This window comes from Procambarus clarkii, chromosome 27 (genome assembly GCF_040958095.1).
Source record: "Procambarus clarkii isolate CNS0578487 chromosome 27, FALCON_Pclarkii_2.0, whole genome shotgun sequence".
Lineage (NCBI taxonomy): Eukaryota > Metazoa > Arthropoda > Malacostraca > Decapoda > Cambaridae > Procambarus > Procambarus clarkii.
This window is the reverse complement of record NC_091176.1, coordinates 20,222,888-20,235,814: the sequence shown is the minus strand read 5'-3', so window position 1 is coordinate 20,235,814 and position 12,927 is coordinate 20,222,888. Positions and strand designations below refer to the sequence as shown.

General features: G+C 40.9%; 1 protein-coding gene across 1 annotated transcript in view; it reads left to right on the top strand.

The window, feature by feature from the left end:
- LOC123751214 (uncharacterized) overlaps nt 1-12,927 on the top strand; it is an 81,022-nt gene that overhangs the window by 19,819 nt on the left and 48,276 nt on the right. The window contains exon 2 of the mRNA XM_069332409.1: nt 5,650-6,740. Within this exon, the coding sequence (XP_069188510.1) occupies nt 6,092-6,740 (649 nt within the window). The 5' untranslated portion in view covers nt 5,650-6,091. The remainder of the gene's footprint in view (nt 1-5,649; nt 6,741-12,927) is intronic.

Here is a 12,927-nt window from a genome sequence, read left to right as displayed (position 1 = left end):
TAGTAGGTAGCAACACCAGCTGCTACATCGGGAAGCAGACGTTACAACATCAGCATGAAGCAGTCCGCAATATCAACAGAAGAAACCACAGCTAGAGAAATAAGCAAGATAAACAACAGCAAGAATTACCAACTGCAGTAACCAACAGTAGAATAACGAACTGAGTCAATCATTATGACCCTCCTCATCATTCTCATCATCAGAATTAAGAGCAGCAGTAGCATATTCATGAAAACCATAATCATCACCAAGATCATTTTCATCATCACATTAGAAACAGCATCATCATTAATTTATCGTCACAACATCGTTAAAAGCAGCATAAACTTCATCATCATCATCACGAAGCAGCATCAACTGCAGTAGGAGGAGGAAACAACAGCACTCTAGTTAATGTGTAAAGCACCCGAAAGCAGAATTCTATTATCCCGAGAGCGTTTGGTGAGCAGCCTGCGGAACAACACGTCGACCAAGCGCCTCAGGCTATGTGTAAATTCCGACCAGACCTGTTTTTTGCCCTGAGACGCGTTTCCAGTCACTAAACTGGACCATGAGATCTCTGGGTGAAGGAGAACGCGGCAGTCATCAAAGCCACCGAAGCATCCTATATATGCTAGCAAGACAGTGAAGGCATTCCGGATGCTCAGTGAAAAGGAAATACAAAGTCTTGTGGTCCAGGATATATAACCTAAGACTGTGAGTTAGAGAAATTATTATCCAGAAGGGTTACAATAGCATATATATATATATATATATATATATATATATATATATATATATATATATATATATATATATATATATATATATATATATATATATATATATATATATATATATATATATATATATATATATATATATATATATATATATATAAGCAAAAAAAAAATATAAGCAAAGTCACAACAACAAAATAACGTGATACAGCTACTCGAAAACACTAAGCATATCTTGGGAGAGCGACTTTCTTCATAACAGGAGTTCTTATCGTCGAACGAAAGAAACTTATATCTCGCTTCCATTGTGAGCTTTATTCAGGCTGCCAAAGAGAACCAAACAGTGCACAAAAAGCATTCAGATAGAACTGCTTTCATTTTATTATTTTGTTCGAACACTTTTGCTAGGTTTAGCGTAGGATTTTGTTTTTTGTTCCATATTATACAGAAGAAGAAAAAACTACACTTACATACCTGTTTTAGTTTTTTGACTTTTGGTTTATGATCAACTCTGAGGAGTTCATATTCATGTTACATAATAAAAAATAATGTAAACACCTGTGGTAAATTGAATATCGAATTATTAAACCTCTGATACACAGCAAGCTCCGAATTCACATGCCATGAATAGAGCAGTGAGTGATGGGTGACATGCTGTTGAAATTCCTTGAGTAAAAATTGGCAAAAGTCAATACGTTACCAGACCACGACTTCACTTCGACGAAATAAATGCAAATTTATACTGAATGCAGCGCAGTACGATGTTTAACTCCCAGGGAAAAATGCAGCTCGGGGAACAAACAGATATCTGGCCAGATCTGGTCTATGTATATACATTTGCATAGCTGTTTCCTTGTATGTCTGCGTACCTTCCTGAATAACAATGCATAACTCTTCAAGTTGTCTGCGTAACTGTCTTCATGATTTATAATTATTGTTTGTTTTTATCTGCGCATATGTGCTTATATAATCAGCTGCATAACGTTTGATATCACGCCAGACCTGTCCTCTGAAGCCCATATCAGGAGGATAACATCAGCGACATATGCCAGGTTTGCTAACATAAGAGCGACCTTAAGTAACTTGTGTAAGAAATCTTTCAGAACTTTGCATACCACCTATGTCAGACCAATCCTGGAGTATGCAGCCCCAGCATGGAGTCCATATCAAGTCAAGTATGAGACTAAACTGGAAAAGGTTCAAAAATTTTCTGCAGACTAGACCCGGGTTGAGAGGTATGAGCTACGAGGAAAGACAATTGGAATTAAACCTCACGTCGCTGGAAGACAGAAGAGTTAGGGGAGGGACATTATCACCCAACCCGTCCTCTTAAAAATAACGTCGCTTTTCGCTCGTATGCGCGCTATGGCCAAAAGTGGACGTAATTTGAAATGAAATCGGGTCACAAAAGAGACGTACTGTCCCGTTTTCTGTTAGAGTCGTCCGGCTTACTCGGTAAGGTTAAGAGAGGAAACTTTCAATTAACATTTTTGATAACGTTTTGAAACTTTATGAGAATTTCTTGCCCACCTAACCTATCAGAGGACTCTTAACTTACTGATGTTGAAAAAAAAATTCCCAAATTTATCTTCAATTTTTTTAATTTTCAAATTACGTCCACTTTCGGCCATACGGACAAACGGCCAAAAGCGATGGTATTTATAAGAGGACAGGTTGATCACCACATACAAGATTCTCAAAGGAATTGATAGGGAAAATAAAGACAGGTTATTTACCACAAGGGGCACACGCACTAGGGGACCAACCCGTTCTCGCACTTTCGTATAGTCAATATTGACTTATTAAATACGTGCATATGTGACATACTGAACATACTAGTTTACCTTGAAAAGCTTCATAGAAAACACCGACCTTACCTAACCTTCTTAGTATGTTAAGATAAGCATCTTATTGCTTCGTAATTACAATTATTACTTAACCTATACCTATAATAAGTTATAGGTATAACCACAGAGACGTTAGAAAGATTTGTTTCAGTGGCAGAGTAGTTGACAAATAGAATGCATTAGGGAATGATGTGGTGGAGGTTGACTTCAAACACAGTTTCAAGTGTAGATATTATAGAGCCCAGTAGGCTCAGGAACCTGTACACCAATTGATTGACAGTTGAGAGGCGGTACCAGAGAGCCAGAGCTCAACCCCCGCAAGCTCAACTAGGTAAGTACACACACACACATACACACACACACGCACACACACACCTTTAACTGAAGGCACGTACACAGAGAACAACAAAGAAATTAGTGATATTCTAAGAAGCTAGTTTGAGGCTATGTTTAGCACACCAATAAACAACATGAAAGTTGATGACCCAGACAGCTTCTTTGTGAATGACATTCAAGCTGCAGATAATATAACAGATATTAACACAAACTCGGAAGACTTTAAAAGAGAAATTGACTATATGCCCATGCACTCAGCTCCTGGGCCTGACTCATGGAATTCAATATTCATAAAGAACTGTAAAGTACCAGTAGCGCGAGCACTCAGCGTAATAAGAAAGAGCCTGGATCCAGAGAAAGAGCCTGGATCCAGAGAAGATACCAGCAGCACTTAAATCTGCAGATATAGGTCCTTTGCACAAAGGGGAAAGTAATGCCTTGGCAAAAAATATTGGCCAGTTGCACTAATATCACACATAATAAAAGTTTTTGAAAGAGTGATTAGGAATCAAATTTCTAGTTTTATGGTAAATAATGAGTTACACAACCCAGGACAACATGGATTTAAAGCGAGAAGATCCTGTCTGTCACAGTTACTCAACCACTATGACAAAATCACAGAAGCTCTAGAAGAAAAGCAAAATGCAGATGTTGTATACACAGACTTTGCAAAGCCATTCGACAAATGTGATCATGGGATGATTGCACACAAAATGAGGTCAGTAGGAATAACTGGTAAAGTAGGACGCTCAACTTCCTGTCGAACTAAACATAAAGAGTAACAGTCAATCAAATAAAATCAAGTCCAAGCGCAGTTATAAGCGCTGTACCTCAAGGTACAGTCCTTGTACCACTGCTGTTCCTTATTCTCCTATCAGATATAGATAAAAATATAAGTCACAGCTTCGTGTCATCCTTTGCAGATGACACAAAAATCAGCATGAAAATTACCTCTGCTGAAGACATGGAAAAATTACAAGCAGATATCAACAAAGTTTTCGATTGGGCAGCAGAAAATAACATGATGTTTAACAGCGATAAATTCCAGGTACTCAAATACCTCAAAAATGAGGACCTGAAACATATTACAGGGTACAAAACACAATCGAATCTTCCCATAGTAGAAAAACAGCACGTCAAGGATTTAGTAATAATGATGTCCGACGATCTAACGTTTAGGGAGCATAACCAAGCAAATATTGCGTCAGCCAGAAAAATGATAGGATGGGTTACGAGAACTTTCAAATCCAGGGATCCCATCACGATGGTTGTACTCTCCAAGTCACTTTTGTTGTCCCGTCTTGAGTACTGCTTAGTACTCACTTTCCTCTTCAGAGCAGGAGAGATTGCTGAAATAGAGGGAATACAGAGAACATATACGGCATGCATGAACACGATAAAGTACCTAAATTATTGGATTCGTCTCAAAGCTCTCCAAATGTACTCACTAGAAAGGAGACGAGAGAGATACCAATTAATATTCACATGGAAAATACTGGAAGGCCAGGTCCCTAATCTACACAGTAAAATAACAACGCACTGGATTGAACGATATGGAAGAAAATGCAGAATAGAACCAGTGAAGAGCAGAGGTGCCATAGGCACAATCAGAAAACACTGTATAAACATCAGAGGTCCGCGGCTGTTCAACGTCCTCCCAGCGACTATAAGAAATATTGCCGGAACAACCGTGGACATCTTCAAGAGAAAAGTAGACTGTTTTCTAAAAGACGTTCAGGACCAACCGGGCTGTGGTGGGTGTGTGGGTCTGCGGGCCACTCCAAGCAACAGCTTGGTGGATCAAACTCTCACAAGTCAAGCCTTGTGAGAGTTTGGACACACACACACACACACACACACACACACACACACACACACACACACACACACACACACACACACACACACACACAGTAGAGTAGTTAACAAATAGAATGCACTAGACTGAAATGTGCTGAAGACAGACTCGAAACATAATTTTATACGTAGATGAAAGAGCCCAATAGGCTCAGAAATCTGTTCACCAGTTGATGGACGGTTGAAAGGCTGGATCAAAGAGCCGAAGCGCAACCACCGCAAGCACAATTAAGTAAGTACACATGCGCACACAAACACACACGCACACTCACACAAGATAGGTGTAGGGATGTACCTGGGAGCTAAACATCTGCTACGGGCTGCTTCCTGGGGATATGTGTGTGTTTGTGTGTGTGTACATGTGGTAGAGAGAAATATATGATATTTATAGTAGATGTAATAATGTAAGAATAGACTGGTTAGAAAGACGGTGTCCAAGTGTAAATAACTCAATTCTAGAAACACAACAACTAGTAAATAAACACACACACTATAATATATTTACAAAACAATTAAAACAAAAAATCAGACAGACACATGTTCCCAAGTGACAGATGTGACGATTAAAAATTCCATTCGAGAGTCCTTTACTCAGTAAATTAATTACTCTCAGAGCAGAAAATTTCCACCAACTTTCGAAGTTTGGAACTCCAAAGAAGAAAGAAAATGCTGTTGGTTCCCTCTTTTATTCTCTTGGGTTGTGAGAGTGTTGAGAGAGAGAGAGAGAGAGAGAGAGAGAGAGACAGACAGACAGACAGACAGACAGACAGACAGAGGGAGAGAGAGAAGGAGACAGAGAGGAGAGACAGAGAAAGAGAGCGAGAGAGAGACTACAAACATAATTTTTGGTTAATGCTATTTGTAACCTGGTCTTTATTTTTCTGTTCCAGGAAACTGTTGAAGCTCTCCTCTTCTAGATGATTTCCCAAGTTCTCCCACAAGCTCCTTCCCCAGCCTAACAACCCCACCAACCGGCCCTTCAGTCTACAGACCGACGCATCCGACTATCAACAAACCCACTGATTGTCAACTTAAAAGAGCTAATCTGCATACGTCACATCACTGCAATAAACACTGGTAAAAATAAGAGATCAAACAACCAGACCGGACGTTCATAAAGATACAAAATTTTGCAAAGATAACAGTGAAAATGGAAATTATGTCCTTAATGACCCACCAAAGACCAACGGAACTGTGAGCAGCAAACGAAAGTTAATTAAACATAATAGAAACCATCCCAAAAAACCGGTAGTGAGATGTGGTACAACAGCCCAAATTAGCTGAAACCTTTATGGTGAACGAGAAATTTGTGTGAGGACGGACAACGAAGTGATGGTGGTAGTGGCGGTGAGTCGCTGTAGGTTTCCTGCCGCGATGGGAGCCTCGCAGCTGCCTAGATGTGGGGTTACCACCGCTGTGGTGCCCTCACAGGAACCCAGATGTGAGGTTACCGCTGCTGTGGTGCCCTCACAGGAACCCAGATGTGAGGTTACCGCCACTGTGGTGCCCTCACAGGAACCCAGATGTGAGGTTACCGCCACTGTGGTGCCCTCACAGGAACCCAGATGTGAGGTTACCGCCTCTGTGGTGCCCTCACAGGAACCCAGATGTGAGGTTACCGCTGCTGTGGTGCCCTCACAGGAACCCAGATGTGAGGTTACCGCCACTGTGGTGCCCTCACAGGAACCCAGATGTGAGGTTACCGCCTCTGTGGTGCCCTCACAGGAACCCAGATGTGGTGTTTCTAACACAATGGGATTCTCGCAGGAACCTACATGTGACCTTCCTGCCGCAGTGGGAGCCTCGCAGGAGCCTAGATGTGGAACACCACTGAGAGTGCGGCCGAACAGGGAGCTCAGATATGACTCGTCCTGCACAATATTATCCCTGCGACATTTCCTTCCTGGCCATATACTGCCCTCCCTAGTGCTCTGTTTCCTCATACTTTCTGCTACCGTCGTCACGGCCACTTTCGATTTCGGTGAGTGCTTGCCTGTGTTTTTCGTTCTAGTGAATTTTCGATTATTCTCTCTGTTCTTAGTCAGTACCTACTATTAGGTCTCCTGTTCTTTCCTGGTCATCTAATAGTTTTTTCTTATTCTTATCTGTTCTTCAACTAACACTTCCAAACATATAGAAACAGACGTTTCGGTCCGTTCTGGACCACTTTCAAAAGAACATGCTTATATGTGCTTCTGTTAGGTTTTCCTGTTGCATATATGTTCTCCCGCTTGGTTGTACTGCTCTTCAGTATTGTTCTCCTGTTCTTCACTTTTTCTTACATTTGTTAACAAACAAACATGCATTATTTACACGTAGACAAGCATTGCGTACACACAGAAAAGTGTGTGTAGACACGTGCTGTTGACATGGGGACAACCGTTGCTTACATAAAGACGTGAGTAGTTTATACAGACAAGTGTTGTTTACATACAGATAAGCGTTGTTTAAATAATAATGTGTGGGAAGAGAAGAGCTGTTTACATATTCGTCTCTTTCCTCACATTAAAGATAACACTAAATTAATAACACACACTGATGTTTGCTCAAGAAAATGGAATTCATAAAGAATACATTGAGCTTGCCTCATCAGCTGGACGTTGAACCATTTACGTCACCAGTTACACGTTGATGCAGTCACGTGATCAATTAGACGTTGATGCAGTTACGTCATCTACTATACGTTGATGCAGTTACGTCATCAACTGCACGTTAAGGCAGTTACATCATAAGCTGAACTTTTATGCATTTACGTAATCAGCTGGACGTTGACGCAATTACATCAACAGCAGGACATTGATGCAGGTACATCTTCAGCAGCATGTTGAAGAAACTTTACGGTAGTCAAGTTGAAGCAGCGAAGCAAGTTGATGCACTGTGCTGCATCAAACATTGTACCCATGAAGCGTTCTTGCTGGTCATCGTCTCCTGTCAACACTGAGTTGACAGGAGGTTGAGGGGCACTGCCCCTCAACTGTCAGTCAACTGATGTACAGGTTCCTGGGCCTACTGGGCTCTAGTGTGTGTTTGTGTGTGTGTGTGTGTGTGTGTGTGTGTGTGTGTGTGTGTGTGTGTGTGTGTGTGTGTGTGTGTGTGTGTGTGTGTGTGCGTGTGTGTGTGTGTGTGTGTGTGTGTGTGTGTGTGTGTGTGTGTGTGTGTGTGTGTGTGTGTGTGTGTGTGTGTGTGTGTGTGTGTGTGTGTGTGTATGTGTGTGTGTGTGTGTGTGTGTGTGTGTGTGTGTGTGTGTGTGTGTCAATGGATGCATTTATGCATGTCTGGATGAGTGTAGTTGCTTTTATATTCCTTTACCAAGGGATAAAGTTGAATTTTACTGGAATTTTATTAGTGTAAAAAGAATAAAAATAAATTTTCCTGAAATTTTTATGAATAGCTTAAGAATTCCTGAAGAAATTTACTAACTATTTCAAGGAATAACGACGGCTTCCTGTGGATTTTTTCCCTAAAACGCTAGTTATCGTGTGATTAACTTTTTTGCTCATAATTTCTTTTGTGTGCAGAATTATGCTGAATACACATAAATATTAGGTATTTGAGCTTCGTAAGAAGGGAAGGGAACTATTAGGAAAAAGCGCCATGCCATTAGGACTATACAGCACTTGGATGGGGCCAGGATAAGGATTTCGGATAGGACGGGGAGAAGGTACAGTGTCCAACCACTTGGACGGTCGGGGATTGAACGCTAACCTGCATGAAGCGAGACCGTCGCTTTACAGTCCGACTTAAGTAGTTGGGCAAGCTTCGTAAGAGAAAAAAGACAACTTTTTAACAACGATTCGATGAAGCTTAGAAAAACGAATACCTAGTTAACGAGTTAGGTTTATTTACACTTTTTAGTGAACAAAAACATTCCATAAATTTCTGTGTAGCAACACTGACTCTCAACTGACAGTTGAGAGTCTGGACCAAAGAGCCAAATCTCAACCACCGCAAGCACAACTAGGTGAGTACGAAAATTTACAGAAACTGAGGAAATGTTAATGAATTAATGAACGAAAACTTCTCATTCATCATATTAAATCACAGCATCTCATTTAACTCGCTAAATCACAGCATCTCATTTAACTCGCTAAATCACAGCATCTCAGCGAACTCTCTAAATCACAGCATCTCTGCCGACTCGCTAAATCACAGCATCTCTTCAGACTCGCTTAATCACAGCAACTCAGCCAACTCTGTAAATAATATCGATGCGGTCTCCTCGCTAAATTACTGCATCTTTGCCACCTCGACAACTCATTCCATCATAGCCATCTCGCTTATTCAAAGCAGCTCAGCAAATAACTTTCAGCAGAGCTAGCATGGGTTCGAACCCTGAGCATAAATGCAGTAAAACAACCAAGCAGTTGCAAATGAAAAGCAATTCTGGAGATAAAGTCCCTGTTTTTTTCCCCAGTAAACGAGCGCACATTATCAGGTCTTCCTCGTAAGGTCTGTGGTAAGTTTGACAGCTTGGAAACTTCGAAGCCATCGACCTGAATACTCCCATTATCGAAATTGTCTCGTGATGTAATTTTTTCTCGTTAGATGACTCGGACTAATGCGTTGTTGGTGTGTTCTTTACGCTCCAGCTGGCTCAGAATAATTCATTACACGGTTATAAATTTTGATTAAACCTCTATGATATATATATATATATATATATATATATATATATATATATATATATATATATATATATATATATATATATATATATATATATATATATATATATGTATATATATATATATATATATATATATATATATATATATATTATTTATTTTTATATAAAAATAAAAAAAATAATATATCCGCTCCAATATAAAAGCATCAAGAAATATGGGCCAATAGGCCCTATGCAATTACTTCCATTCTTACCTTCAATACCCATTGTTTCGTGTTCTATTCTGTGTTGAAAATTTTGTTCACCTTATCCAAAACTGTTGTAACATATCACCTCACCCATAATGCGGGTATAAAATGAAAAATGAAAGCTGTTTAAATCATAGCATAGTAAGAACTCTGTTTAGTGTTTGCAGGTTGTAGTTGTGTGTGTGTAAACTAAAAGTCTTTGAAAATGTAATAAGTTATTACGAAACGCGTTCACGTGTCACGTCAGACTAGAAATAAAAATAGTATTTTGGAAGAGAATGCCACAATAAAAGCAACATTTGCAGAACTCCTGAAAAAATAACTCTGAAGTAATGTCTGCAGTGATGGAGGTAGCCATGAAAGCAGCCACCTCACAGGAAGCGGCACACTCCACTGGCCAGCTGCTGGAAAGAAAAAGATCAGTGGTTACTGTGGGTATTAGTGAGCAGGAAGGCTCCAATAGGACAGAGTGGAATGATATGGACAAAGCGGCAGTGAATGAAATACTGAAGGCACCAGACATGGAAGGGGCTGAGCATAGCATTGAGAAGGTTTTCAGGCTAGGCTGGTACAACAAAGACCGAGACCGTCTGTTAAAGATAGTGTTTGCAAACGAGAACACAGAGGAGAACATTCTAACAAGGAAGAGCCACCTGCAATATGCGGGAAAATTCAAAAAAGTATTCCTCCAGAGGGACATGCCGAGGGAGTAGAAAGCCATGGCGGCAGAAGCAAGGAAGAAGCACAGGGCGAGAGGGAAAAACCAAGAAATCACAGCTTTCAACACAACATCCCCAGTAGTGAGGGGGAAACCCACAACCAGCTACCCAGTAACACCAGAGGGGAGGGCAACCCCACCAACCTCCTCTGCAAAGAAAACCCTCCTACCCCAAACCCACCCTGCCCCCCACTCAAATGCTCAGCCAAATCTCCCTCCCCCCACACTCTATCCCCACCCTGCTACCCCTCCTCTCCTCCCACCATATCCCCCTTCCCCCCTTTTCCTTCCTGTCCTCCCTCCCTCCCCTCTCACCCCATTCTCTTCCTGTCCCTCCCCCTTCACTTGACCCCCACTCCTCATTCCAGTATCCTCTGAGACCCTGTTATCCACCTCACAAATCCTCACACCCATGGAAGAGCTTCCCCCACCAGCAGAACACTCAAAAGGAGGCAATTTGAGAGGGGACAGAAGTGAGTGTCAAGGCAATGTACACTAACATAGATGGAATTACAAATAAAGCAAATAAACTTTTAGAATTGGTATTAGATGAAAACCCAGACATAATAGAACTCACAGAAACAAAGCTAACAAAAACCATAACAAATGCAGTGTTCCCAAAGGACTATTATGAAGAAAGAGAGAGAAGGAAGAGGTAGTGGTGGTGTAGCTCTGCTGGTAAGAAAAGGCTGGGATTTTGAGGAGATGGTTATTCAGGGCTGTGAAGGTTTCAGTGACTACATAACAGGTACCATAACAACTGGGGGACAAAAAAATATAGTCGTAGTCATATATAATTCACCACCAAATGACAGAAGACCCAGACAGGAATATGATTGAAACAACATGGCCACCATTAATATTACAGAGAGAGCAGCTCCTGTTGCTAGCAGGAATGGATCTGGACTACTAATTATGGGAGATTTCAACCACGGGAAGATAGATTGGGAGAACAGAAACCCGCATGGAGGAACAGAAACATAGAGAGCTAAGCTGCTGGGCGTGGCAACAAGAAACTTTCTAAGCCAGCACATCAAGGAACCAACAAGAATGAGAGAAGATGAACCAGCCATGCTTGATCTGATATTTACCCTAAATGAGTGGGATATAAGATGGAAGCAACCTTGGGAATGAGTGATCACAGTGTATTGAACTTTGAGTACCTGGTAGAGCAAGGAATTATCTTCTCCAAAAAAGAACTAGGAAATAAAAGGCTGGCATATCGAAAGAGGAAATATGAGGAGATGAGAAGTTGTTTCCTAAGGGAAATACCTTGGGACACAGACCTCAGAAAAAAGTCTGTACAAGATATGATGGGCTATTTCACCCAAAAGTGTCAAGTGGCATTAAACAGGTTAATCCCTGCCCAAAGGGAAAAAATCCGAGAAGCAAAAGAAGAATCCATGGTATAATAGGGCATGTATGGAAGCAAAGAAACTGAACAAAAGGGCGTGGAGGAACTTCCGGAATAACAGAACACCAGAAAGCTGAGAGAGATACCAGAGAACCAGAAATGAGTATGTAAGGGTGAGAAGAGAAGCAGAGAAGAGTTATAAAAATGATATTGCAAACAAAGCCAAGACCAAACCAAAGCTACTCCACAGTCACATCAGAAGGAAAACAACAGTGAAAGAACAGGTATTGAAACCTAGAACAGGCGAGGACATGTATACAGAGAATGACAAAGAGGTGTGTGAAAAACTCAACAAGAGGTTCCAGGAGGTCTTCACAATAGAAGAAGGTGAGGTCACTGTGCTATGAGAAAGGGAAGTATACCAGGCGACCTTGGAAGGGTTTGAAATTACGAGTGAGGAGGTCAGGAGACACCTGCTGGATCTGGATGTTAGAAAGATCCAGACGGGATCTTGCCATGGATACTGAAAGAGTGTGCAGAGGCACGTTGCTTGCCACTCTCAATAGTGTATAGTAGGTCATTGGAGACGGGAGACCTACCAGAAACATAGAAGACGGCGAATGTGGGTCCCAATATACAAAAAGGGTGACAGGCAAGAGGCACTGAACTACAGGCCAGTGTCCTTAACTTGTATACCATGCAAGGTGATGGAGAAGATCGTGAGAAAAAACCTGGTAACACACCTGGAGAGAAGGGACTTCGTGACAAATCGCCAATATGGGTTCAGGGAGGGTAAATCTTGCCTGACTGGCTTAATAGAATTCTACGACCGGGTTGACAAAGATTAAGTATATGTAGGGAAGTAGGTAGTAGTGGAGGAAAGGCGTAGAGGAATTAGACCAAAGAGTAGAGAAGATAGTGGGAGGGAAGAAGGGGTAAATGTGAGTGACATAAAACATGAACTGTGTATCAGAGTGAGAATGATGAGGAGGTATGGAAGTATGCGGTTCGGGAAAGGATCTCGGAGACTAAGTTGTGCTAAATATGAAAAGATGAGGAATAGTGGAAAGAAAAGATAGGGAACGGCAAGAAGAAATGATGGGAGGTGAAGAGAGTTTACTATCAAGCCATAGCAAGCTATTATTATTATTATTATTATTATTATTATTATTATTATTATTATTATTATTATTATTATTATTATTATTATTATTATTATTA